Genomic DNA, 24,081 nt, shown 5'->3' with positions numbered 1-24,081 from the left:
ACCTTTCATAGCACTGTGATCATAGCACTGTGGTCACCTCTCGGAGCTCGTACCACTTGCGTAGCATGAAAGGCACCAGATCATTAAAGATAGATAGGGAATATCCTTCTCATTGCCATTCAGCCTTCTTTCTTGCGGATTCATAAGTTAATGATTTTTGCACAAAACTTTGCAGACACAATATGATGTCACATTGAGCGCTTATCCTGTCAAGGGCCCAAAGCTATGTGGGCTCGCTCTATCTTGCAGTAGGATTCAGTTCCGAAGAATCGGAGCTACCGTGGGTAAGTATAAATGCACAAATGTTCAATGCGGAAGTCCTGGCATCAGTGTATTCAGGAGTTTCAGGGACTCCACGGATCCATAGGTTACAATGCCTTAATTGATTTTCTAAGTCCTCAATTTTGTCTGCTAAAAGTGAATAATCGAGGCGTGCTTGTTTCTGTTGTGTAGTAAGCACATTAATGGTGCACCATGTCCATCGACCCACATATCTATCTCGTCCACTCTAGCCCCGAGTGCCGCCATGTCTTCACGAACCTCAGAAATGGAAGAAAGCAGCTCAGCCTTATATTGCTTCATATCTGAGCGTAAATTGAGAAACTAGCTCCGGAGTTCATCTCTTGTTGGCAAGTCTGCTGAGCTGAAAGTGATGCCAGAAATGAGCTAGGGATTCTCTCCATCTCTGCTGCTGGTATTCTCTGTAGCTTCTCGGCCTGTTCTCCGTCCTTGAGGGAGACATCAGAAGCTAGTTTGTTATAAGAAAATTGTTTCAGGTCAGCTATTTTCTCTTTGCTGCTATCAGAAGGCTTGAAGAAGTGATTGAATAAGAAAAGCTTTCAGATATCGAGTGAGAAACTGATTTTAGCGATGGATCAATGTATAGAGATAAGGAGCTCAGCACTCAAGCATCCATCTTGGTAGACTGTAGGATAGCGCCCCCTCTTCCAGCTTTCTTAAATCACTTTGCATTCTCTCTACTCCTTCAGGTGTGACCACTCTATTGCAGAACTTAGTATCATCCGCAAATAAGCAAATTTTACATTCTATCCCTTCTGCAATGTCACTCACAAAAACATTGAACAGAACTGGTGTTATGCTCGCCGGCTGCAGCAACGCGCGGCCGGCCTCCCTTACCTGTCAGGGCCCCGAAGCCAAGCCACCCTCTCTCGCAGCGGCAGGAAGACACCGCCGTGATTCCTCAGGGGCGACCTGAACATCTCCAGTCTTCTGAGGCTGACCGCAGTATAGGTGCGTGCACGCGCCCCACGTCGGGCCTTAAAGGAACCGCAGTGGAAAAAGTTCCTGCGGTTCCTCGCTGACATCATTCAGCAGGGACTATTTGAACTCAGTCCCTGCTCTCCAGCCTTGCATCTGCAACAGATCCCCTGAAGCTGCTGGCTGCATTGAGCTTGCTTTTCGTCCCTGGTTCCTGTTCCTTCGCCGTTCCTGTCATGCTCCCCTCCTTCTGGACTGTCTCTTGGCCTTGATCCTTGAATTGTTTGCCAGATTCTACTGTTCACCACCTGTTTCGACCACGGACTGTTTCCTGGATTCGCCTGTTTACTGCCTGTCTTGACCCTTGGATTGCTTACTGGATTCCGGTTCTAGCCACCTGCCGCAACCTTGGATTGTTATTTGGATCTGCCTGCCTGCTGCTGACCTCTATCCCAGTCTGGAACAGAGATCCACCTCCTGACGACGAGAGCCTGGGTAGTCTTCTCTCAGGTAGGACCTTACTCGTCTCGGTTCAAGGGTCCACAGTCGTAATAACTGGTCCCAATACCGATCTCTGTAGCACTCAACTTAACAAAGTTCTTTCGTCAGAATAGATTCCATTTACCATTACACTTTATCTCCTGTCAGCTCTGGGTAATAAGGTGCATACTGTGGGCTTTCAGAGATCAGCTGTCTGAAAAAATTGTGTTGATACAAACCGAAATCCAGGTGGTGATGTACTACATCAACAAGCATGGAGGACGGGATAACGGACAATGTGACTCATGCTTTCAGTCCCTACAAAAGGTCTTCCACCCTCAGCCCTTAACAATACAGAGATACATATTCAGCCATTGTTACATTCGGCAGCTCATGGGAGCGCTCCACAAGCCGCCTCGCTCTCCCCCGACATGGCCAGACCCATTCTGCGGTCAGCACACAGCCTCCTGCTCTGAACGCCACCCAGCACAGCCTGAGCCATCCCTAGCCACTGTTCCCCCTGCCGTCCCATAGGCACCTATGCACACACATGTATATATTATATAGGCCCTGCAGCGGGAAACACTCAGTGGAGCCCTCCAATGACATCAAGTGGACTGGCCTATATAAGCAAAGGCCTTGCAGTATTACCTCACCTCAGCAACACATCTCCTGCCATAGCAGTGCGTGTTACCTTTGAGTTCCTGGTTCCTGTGTCCTGCTTTCCTGATTCTTCGTCCAGCCTTGCCTTGTCCACTCTTGCCTCTCCAACCTTGTCTCTCCGGACTTGTCTTGTCCAACCTCACCTTGTAATGCCCATCTCGTCCAGTGTCTTTCAAGTGTCCTCATCCACTCTTGGTCTGACTTCCGGATCTGACTTCTTCCCTAGACATGACCACAATTACTGCCTCCTGGACTCGACCAGGAATGCCTGCCACCTGGACCTGATCACCCCACTTGCCCTGACCTTGGCTTGTCTCTGAATCCATTCGTTTTCTGCCTGTCCTGACTCTGGAATACCTTTAGACTCTTGCTATAGCCAATACCCTAGGGATCCACCTAAGACCTGCAGGCCACCAGAGCCCAAGAGCTCAACCTAGGGGGGAGGCGGCTGATATAGGTGAAGTTCCAGTCTGTCCTGCTATGTTTCCAGCTGCAAGCATAGTTCTCGTAGGTTTGCCTATGAAGTTGTGTCAACTATGCCGCAGCACAAAGGGCTCAGACCCTTGCCATCCTTCATAGCTGTTAACTGGTTGAACATAGCCAGATAAATATATCCAGCTATCTTGTCCAGGATATGCAGTGGAGTGGCCATACTAATGAATATACCTGGATAACAATTAGCCAGATAAACTTATCTGGCTAACTTTAGACTTGCTCAATAGCAAGTCTAACTTATCTGGCTAACTTAGGTCCTTATTTACTAACTGTTACTTTAACAAGCTATATTCAAAATATAGCCAGTTAATTACAAAAAACCCCTTCTGGTCCATCAGACCCAATTTCCCCCTACCCCAGCCTGCAAAATTGCTAGCCCCCCCCCCCAAATATTACAATAAATGTTTAGCCATATCATCCTGAACAGCCTTCCTGCTCCCTCCCCCGAATTTGTATAAAACATGCAGGCTCCGGGCTTCCTTCTAACTCCCACTTGCCTCCCCTATCCCAATCCAGCATCCCCCAAAAACTCCATGGCTGCTGGAGTGTATGCTACCAGCATTAGTGTCAGGGACCACATTCCTAGTGATTGTGGGGTTTTAGGGGGTGTAGGGTGAGTTGGAGGATTGAGGTAGGGGTGGCAGATGGGGATTATAAGGAGGTCTAAAGTCTGCATGTTTTTTTCTATTTCAGGAGGAGGCTGGGGTGGGGGTCGGGAGGCTCCTTCGATGAACATAACGCAACTTATGGTAATTCTTTCGGGGAAGGGGGGAGCCTGCCATATGCTATGTCTGATATCATTTTTTGTGATTTTTGGGTTCATAAGTGTTACAAACCAGGAGGTGGACCCTTAGTTAGAGGTAGGGTTAGCGCTACCTATGAGAGAGTCCACTCTCTTAGGTTCCTACCATCAGAAGGCGAGGCCTAGTAGATTGGTAGTTGCACCGGTACTTTGCCACTGGAAGCCTGTGGTCCCCCCAGGAGAAGCTTGTAGGAACCCGGGCCGCTTGGACTTAAGTGATTTGAAGAAGACAGAGGGGAGTCTGGATGCAGGCGCCTCCTGCAGGTCGAAGAATCCAGACGGCTGGCGCCTTCAGCAGGTCGGTAGTCCAGTCCAATAGTCCAAGCCAGGAGAATGGTCGGAAGCTGGTCCAATGGTGAAAGCAGGAGAATGGTCAGAAGGCAGTCCAGAGGCAAGCCAGGGAAACATTCAGAAGCCGGTACAAGAGTCAAACCCAGAGAATCCGTCCAGCAAGAGAGGAGAAGCAGAACACAGAAGAACCGGAACAGGAACCAGAAAACCAACAGCGAGGATCAGGAACACCGGAACCAAGCAGGCCTGAAGTCACAATACCAAGGCAAGGTCTGAGGAGCAGACCTTGCCTTATATACTAAAACTTATGGGAGGAGTCTTCGCGGGGAGCCACAATAACTTCCTGTCATGGCCCCTTTAAATCAGATCTTCAGCCGCGTGCTTGGCTCTAAGCAGAGCCAGAGGGGGAGGAGTCATCCCGGCTAAGAAGGGAGCCATGCGACCGGGCCCCTCAGCAGCAGCGACTGTGAAGACGCCGCTAATGAGGCCTGCCTGCCTCTGAAGGATCCCCAGAGGCGGCCCGACGCCTCAGGTAAGCTTTCAGCCCCGGTTGCGGACCACCGCGGCCGGTGGCCATGACACCTGGTTCCGGTCATGGCCTGCTGCGGCTTGCGGCCATAACAATAAGAACATAAGATTTGCCATATTGGGTCAGACCAAGATCCATCAAGCCCAGTATTCTGTTTCAAACAGGGATCAATCCATGTCACAAATACCTGGCAGGATCCCAAAAGGTTGATAGATTCCATGCTGCTTATGGAAGGGATAAGGAGTGGATTTTCCCAAGTCCACCTTAATGGACTTTTCTTCCAGAATATTGTTCAATTTTTTTAAACCCAGCTACACGAACAGCTTTCACCAACCACATTCTCCCACAACCAATTCCAGAGTTTAATTATATGTTGAGTAAAACAATGTTTTCTCCTATTTGTTTTAAATGTTTCATCGAGTCACTTCACTGAATGTCCCCTAGTTTTTGTACTTTTTGAAAATGTAAACAACCAATTTGTGTTTACCTGTTCTATTCCATTCATTATTTTATAGACCTTTATCATATCTCCCCTCAACCATCTCTTTTGTAAGCTGGAGAGCCCTAATCTATTTAGCCTTTCCTCATTGGAGAATCATTCAATCCCTTTTATCATTTTACTCTCCCTTCTCTATACCTTTTTCTAGTTCAGCTATATTTTTTTCAAGATGTGTCAAGAATTGTACACAATACTCAATCCGTAGTCATATATACCTGAATGTAATCCGCTTCGAAGTGCTGAAAAGCAGAATATAAATAAATAAATGCATAACTATGGAGCAATACAGAGAAATTTTGATATTCTTTATTCCTTTTGTAATAATCCCTAGCATTCTATTTTACTTTCTTGGCCGCCATTGAGAAGAGGATTTCAACATATTATTCACAATGATGTCTAGATCCTTCTCCAGGGTGGTGACTTCCAATGTGGAACCTTGCATTGTGTAGATATAATTTGGGTAGCTCTTCTCTATATACATCACTTTGCACTTATCCACATTAAATGTCATGTGCCTTTTGGAAGCTCAGTTTTGCTGGGTCCTTTTGCAAGTTCTCACAATCCTCTTGTAATTTAACAACTTTCAATAATTCTGTATCATCAGCAAATTTGATCAACTCACTTATTGTTCCCAACTCTAGGTCATTTATAAATATGTTAAAAAGCAGTGGTTCCTGAGGCATTCCACTATTCACCTTTCTCCATTGAGAAAAATTGACTATTTAACCCTTCTCCTCTGTTTTGTGTCTTATAACCAGTTCTTAATCCATTTATTTATTTTATTTTTAGATTTATATTCCGCTTTTCGCACTTTTTTCAGCACTTCAAAGTGGATTACATTCAGGTACTGTAGGTATTTCCTTATCCCCAGGAGGGGTGAAGCGGGGGGCGGGCCTGCGAAAGCTGGCAGCGATCGCACCACTGCAGAGCTTTCGCTGCCGGCTTTTGCACCCAATAGCACCGCTGTGAAAGGTGGCGCTATTGGGCGCACTACTGGCGGCGATAAGGGGTCTTACCTTTTCGCCGTCAGCGAAGTTTCTGCGGCATCCACCCCGACGCCGCCCCGACTCCTCCTCTTCCAGTCCTGCCGCCGCCCCTACTCTGCCCCTATCTAGATAGAAAATGACCCCCTAATTTTGTACCTATATATATATATTTATACTTTAAACCATAATAGAACATTGCCACCTGTCCTATGACTTTTTAATTTCCTCAAGAGTCTCTCATGTGGTACTTTGTCAAACGCTTTCTGAAAATCCAGTTACATTATATCAACTGGCTCATCTTTATCCACATGTTTATTCATGCCTTCAAAAAAAGTGTAGCAAACTGGTGAATCAAGGCTTTCCATGCATGTTGGCTTTGTCCTATTAAACTATCTTTATCTGTATGTTCAGTAATTTTGTTCTTTAAAAGTTTCAACTATTTTTCCCAGCACCGTCATCAGTTTCACTGTTCTGAAGTTTCCTTTTTTTAAAAAATAGTGTCACATTGACCACCTTCCAATCTTAAGTTACTGTAGCGGATGTTTATGATATAGAAACATAGAAATGATGGCAGAAGAAGACCAAACGGTCCATCAAGTCTGCCCACCAAGGTTTTATACTTTTTTTTTTCATACTTTTCTGTTACTCGTGTTCCTTTAAATAATTTTTTTGGTTCTATTTCCCTTCCACCCCCGCCATCGTAGATAGCAGTGCTGGAGCTGCATCTAAGTGAAGTATCCAGCTAATTGGTTTGGGGTAGTAACCGCCATAATAAGCAAGCTACTCCCATGCTTGTTTACCCAGCCTGTGCAATTCAGTTCTTGTTGGTTGTTTGAATATAAATCCTCTTCATTCCCCCTGATGTTGAAGCAGTGAGCTGCGCTGGATATGTATTCTAAGTGAAGTATCAGGCTTCATTTGGGGTAGTAACCGCTGTAACAAGCAAGCTACACCCATGCTTATTTGTTTTACCCAGACTATGTAATTCAGTCCTTGTTGGTAGATGTCTGAATATAAAACATCTTTTCTTCATTCCCCCTGCCATTGAAGCAAAGAGCTATGCTGAATATGCATTGAAAGTGAAGTATAAGGCATTTTTGGTTTTGGGGTAGTAACCGCCGTAACAAGCAAGCTACTCCCCTGCTTTTATGTGGATGCAAATCCTTTTTTCCACATTTCCTCTTGCTGTTGAAGCATAGAGCAGTGTTGGAGTCGCATTAACCGTGTGTATATTTATTGAATAAGGATATTCATCTCTTACAGATAACTAACAGCAATTTCATTTTACATTCTTTTAGCACTCTAGGATGTATATCATCTGGTCTAGGTAATTTGCTACTTTTGTGTTTGTTAATTTAGTTTGTACATCTTCCAGGATCACTGAGATTTTTATATTTCTATTTTATTTATTTATTTATTTGTTGAGTTTTATATACCATCATTTGGTAGAGCCATCACAATGGTTTACAAAAGTATACATTTTTCTTAGCAGTTGTGCAACAGTAAAAACAATTTGAACAATATCAGAAATAAGCATATCAAGTCCAGAGAGCATTATTAGGTTGGATGAGGAGGGTATGCAGATTCAGGGTGAAGAGAATGTATTAAGAGGTTTACAACTGAGAGTTCAGTTGAGAGTTGGGATGATCAGACGTCTGAAGGTCAATGTAGAATTTGCGGAACATTAGTGTTTTTAGGTCTTTTTTGAATGTTTTTAGGTCGTGTTGGGTTCTCAGGAATTTAGGTAGGGTGTTCCAAAGTTTAGGTGAGGCAATTGAAAAGGCTCTTTCTCTTGTGGTTGCCAGATGTGCATCTTTGATAGGGGGAATGTTTAGGTAACCTGAGTTATTAGAGCGTAGGTTTCTTGGAGGATTTTGAGGGATTATGTTTAGGGTGTTAAGACCTTGATGATCATTGTTTAGGATTTTGTGGATTATGGTCATTGATTTGTAAGCAATACGTGCTAGGGATGTGAATCGTTTTAGGACGATTAAAATTATCGTCCGATAATTTTAATATCATCTTAAACCGTTATGGAACACAATACAATAGAGATTCTAACGATTTATCGTTATAAATCGTTAGAATCGTGAGCCGGCACACTAAAACCCCCTAAAACCCACCCCCGACCCTTTAAATTAAATCCCCCACCCTCCCGAACCCCCCCCAAATGACTTAAATAACCTGCGGGTCCAGCGGCGGTCCGGAACGGCAGCGGTCCGGAACGGGCTCCTGCTCCTGAATCTTGTTGTCTTCAGCCGGCGCCATTTTCCAAAATGGTGCCGAAAAATGGCGGCGGCCATAGACGAACACGATTGGACGGCAGGAGGTCCTTCCGGACCCCCGCTGGACTTTTGGCAAGTCTCGTGGGGGTCAGGAGGCCCCCCACAAGCTGGCCAAAAGTTCCTGGAGGTCCAGCGGGGGTCAGGGAGCGATTTCCCGCCGCGAATCGTTTTCGTACGGAAAATGGCGCCAGCCATACGCGTATGGCCGGCGCCATTTTCCGTACGGAAAATGGCGCCGGCAGGAGATCGACTGCAGGAGGTTGTTCAGCGAGGCGCCGGAACCCTCGCTGAACGACCTCCTGCAGTCGATCTCCTGCCGGCGCCATTTTCCGTACGAAAACGATTCGCGGCGGGAAATCGCTCCCTGACCCCCGCTGGACCTCCAGGAATTTTTGGCCAGCTTGTGGGGGGCCTCCTGACCCCCACGAGACTTGCCAAAAGTCCAGCGGGGGTCCGGAAGGACCTCCTGCCGTCCAATCGTGTTCGTCTATGGCCGCCGCCATTTTTCGGCGCCATTTTGGAAAATGGCGCCGGCTGAAGACAACAAGATTCAGGAGCAGGAGCCCGTTCCGGACCGCTGCCGTTCCGGACCGCCGCTGGACCCGCAGGTTATTTAAGTCATTTGGGGGGGGGTTCGGGAGGGTGGGGGATTTAATTTAAAGGGTCGGGGGTGGGTTTTAGGGGGTTTTAATGTGCCGGTTTTGCGATTTTTAGATTTTTAGATTTTTCACGATTTTTCACGATATTTTACCCCCCCAAACGGCAACAATATGATTCCCTCCCCCTCCCAGCCGAAATCGATCGTTAAGACGATCGAGGACACGATTCACATCCCTAATACGTGCAGTAATAGGGAGCCAGTGAAGTGAGGTCAATATTGGTGTTATGTGTTCACTTCTTTTTGTTCCAGTTAGGACTCTGGCAGCTGAGTTCTGTAGTATTTGGAGTGATTTGAGGGATGAAAAAGGTATTCCAATTAGTAAGGAGTTGCAATAGTCAAAGGTGGAGAAGTTGTAGTACAGTTCTGAAATCGTAGGGGTTGAGAAATGGTTTCAGGTGTCTTAGGGTTAGGAGGCTGTGGTATCCTTCTTTAGTTTTATTTGCTATGTGGTTCTTGAAAGAAAGTTCTTTATCAATGATAACTCCGAGGTTCCTGGTGTGGGTTTTCCCAGAGTTGACTTAAGGTGGATTAAAATACATTTAAATGAACAGAGGCAATAGAACAGCTTAGAGGCAGAATTTGCAATTAATGAAAATTGGGATTCAGTATAGAAAATCCTATTTGTGAATAGTTTCTCCCAGGACAAGCAGGATGGTAGTCCTCACATATGGGTGACATCATCAGGATGGAGCCCAATCATGGAACACTTCTTGTCAAAGTTTCTAGAACTTTGACTGGCACACTGAGTATGCCCAGCATGCCACCAACCCTGCATCCAGTAGGGGTCCCCCCTCAGTCTCTCTTTTTCCGTGCAGCAGTTGCCTCGTGGTTATCAGGAGCCCTGTGAGATTTCTTCTCACAACTTTCCTCACGGCACTTTTCAAACTTTTTCTAAAAAATTACCCTATCGGGGTTCCCCCTCATCAAACATCGACTTTCATTAGTGTTGGTAAGTTTTTACCTGCTTGTTTGCGGTCGATATCAGATGGTACCCTCACCGGTGCCTGACGTCCACCGACCGCGTGCTGGGTTTATTAAAAAAAAATGGCGACCAGCTTCAGGAAGTGCCCCGAATGTCCGAGGACCATATCCATTACGGACCCGCATGATGTATGCGTTTAATGTTTGTGGCCTTCCTATGATGTTCAAATATGTACCAGTTGTGCCCAAATGACACCGAAGGGCCGCCAGGCCCGCTTAGAAAAAATGGAACTCTTGTTCCAATCTAAGCGTTCTGCCCCGTCTACTCCAGCTAAGAGTACACCGGCTCCGAAGATGTCCTTATCGTTGACTCAGTCTCCTTCCACCTCTCAGCACCATCGAGGTACCGGCGACAGCCAAACACAAGGTTCCTCCCCTTCAAAAGCATCAATTTCTTCATCTTTGGCACTGGAAAAAGACCACACCAAGCACCGAGAGAAGCATCGGCATCAGAAAGATACTTCCTCCAGTGCCGGCAGCAAGACATCGGCATTGGCGTCGATGGAACCACCAACGACGAAGTCCCGGAGAGAGGAGCCCCCATCCTCCTCTGGACCCGGGACACCGAGGCGATCCCTACCAGCAATGGTGCCGGGAACTGAGATTCCATATACTGTGGACCCTCCGATGACGCCTCTGGAGCCTCCAGCCACAGAAACGGTGTTACCTACACCAGCTTTCTGGGAGGAATTGAACCGGATGGTTCAAGAGGCAGTTCTCCAAGCAATCAAAGGATTCCAGTTGCCACTGGCACTGACTATTATGCTGGCTTCATTACTGGAGCCTACTATGCTGGCTCCATTACTGGAATGCTTAGATACCCTTACCGGCACACTTCCACCGGTGCCCGCGCCATCTGGGCCCTCGATTCCCTTGATGCCATTGGTACCTCCTCTGCCATCGACATTGATTCCTTTCTCATTGGACGATGAAGACCGGGATCTGTCAATGCCAGACCCGATCTTGGGTCCATCCGGTGTTTTACCACCCAGACGTCCATCCAAAGCACCAATACCATCGGTGCCTCCACCGACCTTGGTGCCTCCTCCATCAGTTCCACCTCTGGAACTGGCTGGATTAGGACTTCTTCCACCATCAGAAGAACCGCAAGGTGCAGGAGACCAGCCTTATGATCCTTGGACTGATGATTCCTCTGACTCCCTGCATTCTGAGGACATCCCACCAGAACCTTCACCTCCTGAGGAGAGATGGCGTTCCCCTCCAGAAGACCTTTCGTTTGCAAGCTTTATAAAGGAAATATCTAAAACCATTCCCTTTAAGCTGCAAACTGAAGAGGATGCCAGACACAGGATGTTGGAGGTTCTCCAGTTCATGGGTACACCAAAAGAAGTCATGGCAATCCCGGTTCATGAGGTTCTCCTTGACCTATTACATCGTACCTGGGAACACCCAGCTACAGTTCCACTGGTAAACAGAAAAACTGATGCTACTTACCTAGTCCAATCAGTTTCATGTTTCCAGAAAAACCAGCTTCCTCACCACTCTGCAGTGGTAGAATCTGCTCAAAAGAAAGCAAAGAGATCCCAGCCTCATTCTTCTGCCCCGCCGGGCAAAGAGCAGAAATCCCTGGATGCCTTTCGACGAAAAGTATTTCAAGGGTCCATCAAAGTCATCTCCCTCATACAACCATGTTGCAAGGACACCCAATACATATATTACATCACTACTCCTTCTCCAAGATGAAGCCTACACTAAGATATCAACCTATAACCCGTAGAAATCTAACTCCGGTAATGATCTCACCAGTCACACAATTACTTGGTTTGGCTCTATTCACCTTATCACTCTTCAATGCCCAATCAATCACAAAAAAAACCCACATCCTTAATGACCACCTGCTAGATACTAAACCAGACATCTGTGCCATCACAGAGACCTGGTTAAAATCCTCAGACACAGTCCTAATAAATCAATTGCCTACACAAACATATGATGTCTTCTCCTTACCCAGAAAGAAAAAGAAAGGAGGAGGTCTCCTTATAGCTGCAAAAAAACTTTTTAACCTCAAGCAACAACCTATCTATACTATACCCAAACTTGAGGTAGGCTTATTCAAATCGAAGTCACTTCAAATCCTACTCACCTACGCACCTCCTGGACTTTTAGATCAAGATGCCTCTCCCATGATAGAGGTTATAGCCAAATACCTAAAACTAGACTCTCCTGCCATAATCATTGGAGATTTTAACCTCCACATTGATGCTAGTCCTCGATCGACCAACTGTGATGCTTTCCTATCAGCACTTTCGGACATGGGCTTCAAACAGCACATTAACCAACCAACACATAAAGCGGGTCACACTCTTGATCTTATCTTCACAAATTCTAATCTTTCCCCACTCTCACCCCCCTTATGCCTTCCAGTCCCATGGTCAGATCATTTTATGATCAACTCCACCTTCAGGTCATTGACAGGATTGACCACACCTCATCAGCCTACAACTCTATACTACAGGAAAACTTGTTCTTCAGAAGATCTTGGCAAATCCCTGATCAGAAATCTCCCAAACTTGGATCTTTCAAATCCCAATTCAGCTATCACCTCATGGCAAAACATCACTGAAATGATAGCTAACGAACTATGCCCAATGTCAAAAAAAATTATAAACCCCTCCCATAAAAATAAGCAACCGTGGTTCTCTAATGAACTCCGCACTCAGAAGCAAAATCTAAGACGGAAAGAAAAAGAATGGAGGAAGAACTCTAATCCCCTCACTCTTTCCATATACAAAACTACTCTCCACCAGTACAGATCAGCAATACTTCGAACAAAAAGAGATTTCTATGCTCACCGCATCCACGATATGCTGTATGATGCGAGGGCCCTCTTCTCCTATGTTTCGGAACTGACCAAAACAGCTCTTCCTAACATCCCTGACGATACAGCTCAATCAAAGGCCAATGACCTGGCCTTATTCTTTCAAAATAAAATCACCAATACCCTGGCCAGATTACCTGTCAACACAAATCCTACTCTTCCGGACACAGTTCTCCTACCAAACTCAGACATAAGATTGGATTCCTTTGATTCAACCCACACCTTAGAGGTAGAATCGCTGATAAAAAGAATGAAACCTTCGACCCACCCACTGGACCAAATACCCTCCAAGTTACTGATCCTCATCCCAGAATACATATCCAAATATCTAGCTGATATCATCAATTGTTCCCTTACACAAGGAACATTCCCGGACGCACTCAAATTGGCCACGCTCAAACCCATACTCAAAAAATCCAACCTGGACCCGGAAGACCTCAACAATTACCGTCCCATATCAAATCTCCCATTTGTATCTAAGATCATGGAGAAAATTGTAAATAAGCAACTTTCAAATTACCTAGAAGACCACAATATACTTCACACGTCACAATATGGTTTCCGAAAAGAACACAATACGGAAACCCTCCTCACCTCCCTCCTGGATCAACTATATATTGGTTTTGATAAAGGACAGTCATTTCTCTTAGCCCTCCTCGACATCTCTGCGGCTTTTGATACGGTAAATCACAACATCCTCCTAAACCGACTCTCAGACATAGGAATTACAGGCTCAGCCCTCAGATGGTTCGAATCTTTCCTCAGTAATAGAGGCTATAAGGTAAAAATTAAAAACATGGAATCACCTCATACTAATGCTCCTTTTGGCGTCCCCCAGGGCTCCTCCCTATCACCCACCCTGTTTAATATCTACATTCTCCCCCTCTGCCACCTACTTTCAAACCTCAAACTCAAATTTTATATTTACGCAGATGACCTTCAAATTTTAATCCCTATATCCAAATCATTGGACTCAACACTCAAGTTATGGAACGCTCATCTACAAACTATAAACCACTACTTATCCAGCCTCAACCTTGTGCTCAACACTTCTAAAACCGAACTCTTACTAATTACTCCAGAAGGTAGTCCCATACTTCTCCAATCACAAAATATTCCACATATATCACACGCCAGAGATCTTGGAGTCTTAATCGACAGTCACCTTAACCTAAAGCATTTTATAAAACACACTACTAAGGAGTGCTTTTACAAGTTACAAGTACTCAAAAAACTCAAACCGCTCCTATTCCACTACGATTTCAGATCCGTCCTCCAAGCCATTCTGTTCTCTAAGATCGACTATTGCAACTCCATCCTGCATGGTCTTCCAGCCTCTACCATTAAACCGCTCCAGCTGCTACAAAATGCAGCGGCAAGGATTTTGACAAATACCAATCGGAGAGAGCATATTTCTCCTATTCTAAAAGATCTCCACTGGCTCCCAGTAAACTTCCGGATCCTCCATAAATCTCTCACAATCATTCATAAAAATATCCACCATCAAACCCCGCTTGATCTGTCTCATCCTCTCAGACTGCACTCGACAGCCAGGCCTTTAAGGGATGCTTACAAGGGATCTTTACACGTTCCTACAATCAAATTAGTGCACCACGCAAACATCAGAGACCGGTCATTCTCTACAGCAGGCCCTTCCATGTGGAACGCCATGCCTCCGGACCTCAAACTGGAGACTTGTCTAACAACTTTTAAAAAGAAACTAAAGACATGGCTGTTCAGCCAAGCCTTCCCCACCACAAACTCCATTGCCTGATCTAGAATTGTTCACCACACATCTCTGTAAACAAAACTTTTCCAAATTTCTCATGCCTAATATCCATTAAAGAGAGGTTGGCTCCTAGCCCCCTCCACTGTATATAGTATTTATTCTATTTTATTGCACTTTATATATTTATTGCTCCGTTCACCCCTTCTTTATTTTCCTACTCCAAGTTAAGGCTTCCTTGTTATAATGTAACTGTATGCTCTGTATCTCTTGTTGATTGGTTAATTGTATATTCTACTTAGTTCATTGTAAACCGAATTGATTTGATTTGTATCAAGAAATTCGGTATATAAAAGCCTTAATAAATAAATAAAAATGTTGATGGCATGTATAGCAGCCTACCAGCTATACATGACCCAGTACACCAGAAACCTGTGGAACAAATACAAGATTTCTCAGACACTCTACCAGAAGAATTTCAAGAAGGTCTAACTTTCATACTTCAGAAAGGCCTTGACGCTGGGAAACAGAGGTGAGAGCTGCCTACGATATCTTTTAAACCACCTCAAGAGTGTCAGCAGCGGGCATAAGTGCCAGACATTGGGCTTGGTTAAAAGCGTCGGACTTCTGCCAAGAAGTCCAAGAAATATTGTCAGACCTCCCTTGCACAAGGGACAACTCATGTGGGGAGAAAATACAAAAAACAGTTGCGCAAGTCAAGGACCATCTTGAGACTTTGCGGCAACTTTCTACTGTTCCCTCTGACTTTTCATCCACCACAAAAAGACAGTTTAGAAGGGATCCCTGGAGGCTAACCTACAAAACCCGTAGGTATTACCCTCCCCTACCTCGGTCTTGTCCAGCCAGACCCTATCAGACAGGTCAACCTCACCAACACAGACCTCCCAAGACCCAACCAGCTCCGCAGAAGGGTCCTGCGTCAGGTTTTTGACTCCCTTCTAGAGAGAAACAGCCAACCTTCAGCAAATTTTCCTGTAGGAGGCCGCTTGTGCCACTTTGCAAACATATGGCACACAATCACAACAGATCAATGGGTCCTTTCTGTAGTAAACATCCTTACGCTTCCACCAGACTCCCCACCTCGTCCTGTGTGGAGAACAACCAACCACTCTCCCATTCTCGAGGAGGAACTTCTAACCCTCCTCCACTCCAACGCCTTAGAACCGGTTCCCACGGTTCAGCGAGGGAAGGGGGTTCTACTCCCGTTATTTTCTAATTTCAAAAAAGGTCAGGCGGCCTTCGACCTAGATTGGATCTATGTGCCCTAAACAAATATCTACGCAGGGAAAAGTTCAGGTTGGTAACCCTAGGCTCTATGCTCCCTCTCCTCCAAAGGGGAGATTGGCTTTTCTCTCTAGATCTTCAGGAGGCATATGTTCATATAGCAATAACCCCTCCACATCGAAAGTACATAAGATTCTTAGTCAGTCACCGACATTACCAATATCGAGTGCTGCCTTTCGGCCTAACGTCAGCACCATGTGTGTTCACAAAATGCCTAGCAGTAGTAGCCACTTACCTATGACAACAAAGCATCCACGTCTATCCCTATCTAGATGATTGGTTATTCAAAGGTCCAACCAAGGAATTAGTTCTCCACTCCCTTCATCTCACTCTTCAGCTACTATAATCATTGGGGTTTCTAATAAACTATCCCAAGTCCAATCTCACCCCATCACGCACCCTCTCCTTTAATCGGGGCAGATTTAGACACCAGGCAGGCCAAAGCATTTCTCCCAAGGGATCGAGCACATACGTTATTCACCTTGGCCAAGACAATACAAACTCGCAGAACTACAACAGCTCATCATCTGTTAACCTTGCTAGGTCACATGGCGTCCACGGTTCATGTCACCCCAATGGCTCGTTTAGCCATGAGAGTGGCACAATGGACCTTAAAAACCCAGTGGTCCCAGTCATCTCAACATATGTCCCACATTGTCCACATCACCAAACAACTTCATCTCTCACCAGCGTGGTGGATCCAGGAGTCCAATCTTCTAATAGGACTACCCTTTCAATCTTCAGAACCTCAGATTACACTAACCACAGATGCCTTCAACCTTGGTTGGGGAGCTCATGTAAACATGCAAACCCAGAGAACCTGGTCCACAGCAGAATCAAAACCTTGGGGCAGGTGCAGGTTGCGTGCGCCAGCAGCCTGCCAGATGAAGTAAGTGACCTTTGCAAACTCACAATTCTAATATTTATAAACAAATATTTACCCACACATCTCTTGGCCAGGCCCCAAAATGCCCACGCCCCAACCAGACCATGCCCATGCCTTGCCCCTTTTTGGAAACTTTTGAGATATACGCACCTAGGCATTTATGCTCGTAGCTGGGCGCTTTATAAAATACAGTCGGTGTGTGTGAGCCCGACTTCTTTGCACATCCCCTAATTGATGCATGCACCGGGCTTTTAAAATTCACCTTTTAGTATTTAGCTTAACAGGCAACTTTTGGGATCCTGGAGGTGATGCTTTGGTAAACACTTTTTTTTTAGATAAGAGATTGAGGGGATCAGCATCCACTTGGCATGCTAGTATTTTATTGCAATATTCAAGAGCGCAGTGAACTGTAAATTTACCCAGATAACTTTATGCAGTAACTTTAACTGAGTACATTCAATGGGAGATTTACCTGGCTATGTTCCACTGAATACCCCTATCTATAAAGTTAGCCAATTAACTTTGACTAACTTCTTGCTTGCTGCACCACTGAATATTTGCCTCCATATGTATATCATTCCTGCTCATTAAGCAAAACTATACTTAACTGTTTTACACATGAAATATGTGACTCCCTTTTGAAGGTAATGTGTTCACTCTTAAACAGGGAAGCATCCCACTGACGTCGCTCCTTGTGTAGACTTGCTAGCCTATTTGGCTTATATTTCATGTTTATGGGTTGCATACAGAACAATAAAATATATTTGTACATCTAATTATATATATGTGTGTGTGTATATATATATATACACATACATATACACACACATATGTACAGCACAGTATATTTTTTCAATCTGACTATGCTTTCTGAAATCAGAATTCTGGTATTTCCTATAATATAGCAATACACAAGGCAATAGGATAACCTGTACATATATTTTATTTATCAGGATGGGACACCAGTTCAGGCATTTGTAGCAGAAGTTTTGGATCAGATTGTTGGTGTTGCTATCATCAGAAATGAGGAGGTAAATCTTGTTTTGAAAATATATACAGAGTTTTCTTTACTAATTATATTGTAATTTATATTTTTTCAACTTGAAATAGTACAATGGAATACTATTTAATGTCATAAATAGAAGTGCCTCTCTCCCTCAATTCTAATAATAGATGAAAGAAGGAGGACTAATGCACACTTTTTACAGCACCACAAATAATATATTCTTTAGAAAAAGGGGTATTAGTAAACCATTTACCCCATACAAACTTCTACCTTTTATATTGCAATTATAAGTCTGTAATGTTCAAAGTAGGTTGTAACACAAATCCTGACATCAGGATTAGACACATCTACTTATGTAACATGTTGCATTATACACACTATTGAAAAGTATCCTTAATATATGTAATATACACTCAGTGAATTGAATGCATCTATCTCCTCCTGTGGGTCCGTTCCTCTTGCCAGCAGATGGTTATTATCAGGCAATTAAAAAAGTATACACAAGACATCAGCTGATGTCTTGTGTATACAAGACTGCTTCAGGGGATAAAATCTAAGGCCCAGATTTTCAAAAGCCTACGCACGCCAGGCCTATTTTAAAAAGGCCCGGCCAAGCACATAAAGCCCCGGGACGCGAGTAAGTCCCGGGGCTTCGGAAAAGGGGGCGGGGAGGGGACGGGGTGGGGGACAGAGGTTCTCAGCACAGCGGCCATTTGCTGCTGTGCCGGGGGATCGCGTGCCGGCAGGCTGCCGGCGCATTCAACCTTTGCCTGCCCCGAGGCAGGCACAAAACGGTAAGACAAAAGTCGGGGGGGGGGGGGGGAAGGTTAGGAGAAGGGGGAAAGGAGTTTAGTGAAGGGGGTTGGGAAGTTCCCTCCCAGGCTGCTCCAAAATTCACGTGCGCAAGTCTGAAAATCTACCCCTTAATACTTATTTATTTTTAGTGCTCAGTAGAACCACTCCATTGATAGACATTTTGAGATACTGCTGTCATATTGAGCACTACATACAGATAAGCGTATTAACATTTTATCCCTTGACGCAGTCTTGTGTGCACAAAACATCGTCTGATGTTGGGATTTCTGTTACAACCTTCTTTGAACATTATAAACTTATTTTATTTTCAGTATAAAAGATAAAAATTTGTATTGGGGTTAGACGATAGAAAAGATGGCGATAGTCTGTAGCCCATACATGTCACTGGCTTGCTGATACTCCATTACTAAAGAATATATTCGTTTTGATACAATTATAATTCATAATTTATCTATGAACTGAATTGTTTCATGAAATAATTCTATTTTGTTGGAATGAGAGTCTGGCCCTATATTTATTTATTTCAATTTTTGTGTACCACTTATCAATATTTTTAAGCAGTTAACAATTTAAAGCATTCACAATCATATAAAATACAGATAGTAAAATAAAATAAAAACATTCTTTAAAAATAAAATTAAATACAGGTGTAAAAGAAATAAGAAATAAATAGCTAAATCACAAATATGATAAACTCGAAAAAACTTTTTTAATTGCCTGATAATAACCATCTGCTGGCAAGAGGAACGGACCCACAGGAGGAGATAGATGCATTCAATTCACTGAGTGTATATTACATATATTAAGGATACTTTTCAATAGTGTGTATAATGCAACATGTTACATAAGTAGATGTGTCTAAAGTTATGCCTGTATATTAAGGTGTACAAAGGGGACCATACAGTTTATAAAATACCATGTACCTCCATCCTGAAATTACATGTGTAAGTTTCAGTTCACACACATTTTTTTAATCCAGGGATCCATATAGTTTAGACACCTATTTTATAAAAGTGTGTGCATATATTTTGCATGTTAAATTGTAATATGTATACATAATAACTCTCAGTTTATGCATGGAGGCAGGTATTTTATAAAGCTGACTAATGTCTGTGCATATCTCAAGTATGAAAATACTTGTGCATCTACTCCCAAACACCAGTTCACTAATACTTCCACCAGCTGAGCCATACCTCCACTGCTTGCTACAGTTCCCCCATTCAAAAACTGTGGACAAAAGAGAAGACAGATTTAATTTCTGTGACTTGATTAGCAGGTGTAAAAGTATGCATACACATTTGATGATTATGCTCATACTCCATTTATAAAATACATAAACATGTGTTTTTAATCCCTGATATGGTAGAACCCAGATAATAGTCTCAGAGTCCATATCTCTTATATTTAGTTGGACATTGTTGTAGTCATTAGATTTATTTTTCAAGGTTTCTTGTGTGTGTGTGTGTGAGTGTGTGTGTGGTGTGTGTGGGGGGGGGGAATTTTCCTTTCAGGTCCTCATATTGCTCTTTACATTTCCAATCTTTAAGTCCTTTATACACAGCACGGATAATCTCAGCATTGATGATAACAATGTCACTACTCAAGACACATGAGAGCTACTTGGTGGTTTCCAACATTTCTCTTTACTGATAAGGTTCAATGATGAGTTTTAAAGTCTTGTCAGCTGTGTACTTCACATTTAAGATGATACAAAATACAGTTAGTAAATTTATGACTGCTTAAAGTCTCTTAAGTTTCAGATGTTTCCCCAATTCAATTAGTTCTTGTAGTTACTTGATTCCTTCCCTCCATAGGAATATAGGGCAAGTTTGAATGTTTCTCTCCCATGGTAGTTGAAGTACCAAAATGTACTTTAAAAGTAGGGATGTGAATCGTTTTTTGACGATTTAAAATATCGTCCGATATATTTTAAATCGTCAAAAATCGTTAGAGCCGCGATACAATAACAATTCCCCCGATTTATCATCAAAAAATCGTAAAGAAGGGGGAGGGGAAGGGGGAGGGCGGGAAAACCGGCACACTAAAACAACCCTAAAACCCACCCCGACCCTTTAAAATAAATCCCCCACCCTCCCGAACCCCCCCAAAATGCCTTAAATTACCTGGGGTCCAGAGGAAGGGTCCCGGTGTGATCTTTTACTCTCGGACCTCCGGGTGCGTTGTAGAAATGGTGCCGGCGCTACCTTTGCCTTGTCATATGACAGGTCAAAGGTAGCGCCGGCGCCATTTTGTTTTTTGTCCCCCGACGTCAGGAGCGTAGGAGATCGCTCCCGGACCCCCGCTGGACCCCCAGGGACTTTTGGCCAGCTTGGGGGGGCCTCCTGACCCCCACAAGACTTGCCAAAGTCCAGCGGGGGTCCGAGAACGACTTCCTGCACGCGAATCGTTTTTCCGTACGGAAAATGGCGCCAGCCGTATGGCCGGCGCCATTTTCCGTACGGAAAAACGATTCACGGTAGGAGATCGCTCCCGGACCCCCGCTGGACCCCCAGGGACTTTTGGCCAGCTTGGGGGGGCCTCCTGACCCCCACAAGACTTGCCAAAAGTCCAGCGGGGGTCCGGAATGACCTCCTGCAGTCGAATCGTGTTGCCGTACGGCCGGCGCCATTTTGCGCAAAATTTTTGCTCCTGACGTCGGGGGACAAAAAACAAAATGGCGCCGGTGCTACCTTTGACCTGTCATATGACAAGGCAAAGGTAGCGCCGGCGCCATTTCTACAACGCACCCGGAGGTCCGAGAGTAAAAGATCACACCGGGACCCTTCCTCTGGACCCCAGGTAATTTAAGGCATTTTGGGGGGGGTTTGGGAGGGTGGGGGATTTATTGTAAAGGGTCGGGGTGGGTTTTAGGTTTGTTTTAGTGTGCCGGTTTTCCCGCCCTCCCCCTTCCCCTCCCCCCCACTGGACCCCAGGTAATTTAAGGCATTTTGGGGGGTTCGGGAGGGTGGGGGATTTATTTTAAAGGGTCGGGGTGGGTTTTAGGGATGTTTTAGTGTGCCGGTTTTCGATTTACACGATATTTAAAAAACCCAAACTACGACGATCCGATTCCCTCCCCCTCCCAGCCGAAAGCGATCGTTAAGACGATCGATCACACGATTCACATCTCTATTTAAAAGTGTTTAGTATTTTATCTCCTACCTCATCGTGTAGTATCAAGGGTGATACCTTGTTTCTCCTTCTCCTCATCCTCAGTAGATTCTCATGGGGCATTAATGTAGTCCATTTTCTCTCCTTTTTCTCCTTCCTTCTTTTCTCAGGATGTCTGAAAGTCATCCTTCTCCTTAGATTCTGATGATATCAGGTTCCTCTGTTAAGAAGATATTTCCTCCTTGGATTTCGAAGAAAACTCAAAATAGCTTAGTTCAGTCCAAAAGGATTTGGAAGTCCAAACTCAAATGTAGAATGAGAGGGTGGTAAGAATCTCTCATCCAAAACTAAAATCTCTATGAAGCTTGACGTTAAGACTTAGAGAAATAAGAGCACAGCTTAAGACATGCTGCCTTCTTGAAAGCAGAAAGGATCTACAAGTGTCAAATGGTGATCTCTCTAGAAAAAAACTGGGGCCACATAGGGGAGCTGCAAACTCAAACTACCAATCTGTCTCTCCCCATATCTGAATTCTATATTCCTGTTCAAGTATTAGTAGAGGAATAACAGGATCCCTACATGTGCATACTTGTAAACTATGCCCCAGAATTCCCTTTTTGTATGTGCATACATTTGCATGCGCAGCAACAATATGTGCATACTCCTATCCTTCTGAAAATGTTCTTACCACACCACAGATACTACTTATGTACATATGCTGATTTTACATTCACAACTCCCACATTAGTCTTTGAAAATTTCCCCATTATGTCTGTTACCCATTTTCTGAGTATTCTAGGCAAAAATAATAGATTGAAAAGTATATGTTGAATGTTATAAGTGTAATAAATGCATAAATGACAGTCCACACTGTTCCTTGAGGCACAGGCACAGTGAGCAGCAACATGAGACACATTCACTCAAATATATTTTGAGCTGAGTCCTGTCTTAGCAACTTGTAGTTCATTGTCTGTGAATCAGAGTTTTGTGCTGGTATATTATGACATGCTATTATATTAGCAGGTACATAAAACATAGAAGTCTTCTAGCACTGACCAAATGCATCCAGTTTGTCCTTACTTGACATTCTTGAAATACTGGGCAAAGGGCAACCATCCAGGGCTTTTAGAATTCATTTGTGGCCCAGTGACAATGGTGTCTGTTGCCATATGGAAGGTACCTGATTCAGTTCTCTGATCAGGTCTTCCACATCCAGGGTCAGTTGGATCTGGGGATGCTGCAAAAGCCACAATCATAATCCTTGAAGGAGAGAAGTATCCTGGGTACCCAGATTTAAGGCCCATGACACAGATATCACAAATGGTTGGGGGGTGTGAGCAACTAATTAAAGATTAAAAGGGCATATATAGGTCATATGGTGCTATCAAATCAATATTAATTATGGAGCTGTCACTTTGTTCACTTTGACCAGTAGTTGAGATAACGGGTGTACAGGCAGCTTTGAGACGAAAGGTAGTAGGCCCACTTCAGCAGGTAGCTTGGACTGGACCCAGTCACACAATATCTAGGTAAGCCCTTTAGAGACAAGTCTCAGTAAGTTCTGGGTAAGCAAGTCCCAAGGTAAAGTCCAGGTCAGCAAATCTGGTTAAATATCCAAGTAAGCAGGTCCAAATAAAAGTCCAGTAAAGTAGGTCCAGGTGGAGATACAGGGAAGCAGTTCCAGGCAGAATCCACAGAAGCATGTCCATGTAGAGATATATGGAAATAGTTCCAGGCAAAATTTAGTGAGGCGGGTCCAGGTAAAGATACATGGGGGACACAGAACCTAAAAAAATCACCAGGTTTATATCCCCTGATCAATCAAGGCAGTGCTTTTGAGGAGCCAGTGGATAAATCTCCTGTGGCTCCCATGAGTCCTTGTGGTTTTCATGGGAATGCTATCTCCTGTCCCTGCAGCGACTGGTTGAATCCTGCTGATCATGGCAATACCCGCTCCTTCTTTACGGGCCACTCGGGGTCTTTGGTGGTGGGCTTCTAAGAGCACCTCTTAGTTCCTTTCCACAATCCCCATGAGTCCTTGTGGCTTTCTTGGGAAATCTTCCTGGCTTCTGTCCCTGGTTTGAATCCTGTTGATCCTGATAGCAGGCTCTGGAAGGAACCCTAGTACCTGTCTCCCAGCCTCAGGATTGTTGCTGTTATGACCAGACTAGGAAGAGTGGAAGGGGTGTGGGGGGAGCAGGTATATCAAAATAGTGGGAAAAATTGCTGCATAGTTGTGAATGAAGGCTGATGGTACCAAAATCCTAGCACTGGTTCTGACTGAGCTGGAAGAAGGAGAAAGTACCAGGCCTAAAAACCAAAGAATCCTTGGAATTATTTAGTCCTCCCTCTTTATGGCGTGAATACATTTATCTTGTATTTTTAAGTTTTGGGGAGAATATTTTAGGTGGGTTGTGTATTTATAATGGGAGTGCACTGATTATTTTATTTTATGTGATAAAAATATTTTGTATTGAGTTAGGGTCTGGATGTACATAGGGA

The 24,081-nt window shown here is 44.3% G+C and overlaps 1 protein-coding gene across 1 annotated transcript in view; it reads left to right on the top strand.

The window, feature by feature from the left end:
* Positions 1-24,081, top strand: part of CFAP61 (cilia and flagella associated protein 61) — an 826,389-nt gene that overhangs the window by 268,234 nt on the left and 534,074 nt on the right. Inside the window, exon 15 of the mRNA XM_029593764.1 lies at positions 17,600-17,677. Within this exon, the coding sequence (XP_029449624.1) occupies positions 17,600-17,677 (78 nt within the window). The remainder of the gene's footprint in view (positions 1-17,599; positions 17,678-24,081) is intronic.

The sequence above is a fragment of the Rhinatrema bivittatum genome, chromosome 3 (genome assembly GCF_901001135.1).
Source record: "Rhinatrema bivittatum chromosome 3, aRhiBiv1.1, whole genome shotgun sequence".
NCBI lineage: Eukaryota > Metazoa > Chordata > Amphibia > Gymnophiona > Rhinatrematidae > Rhinatrema > Rhinatrema bivittatum.
The sequence above is the reverse complement of the archived record's forward strand: the minus strand, read 5'-3'. Positions and strand labels throughout refer to the sequence as shown.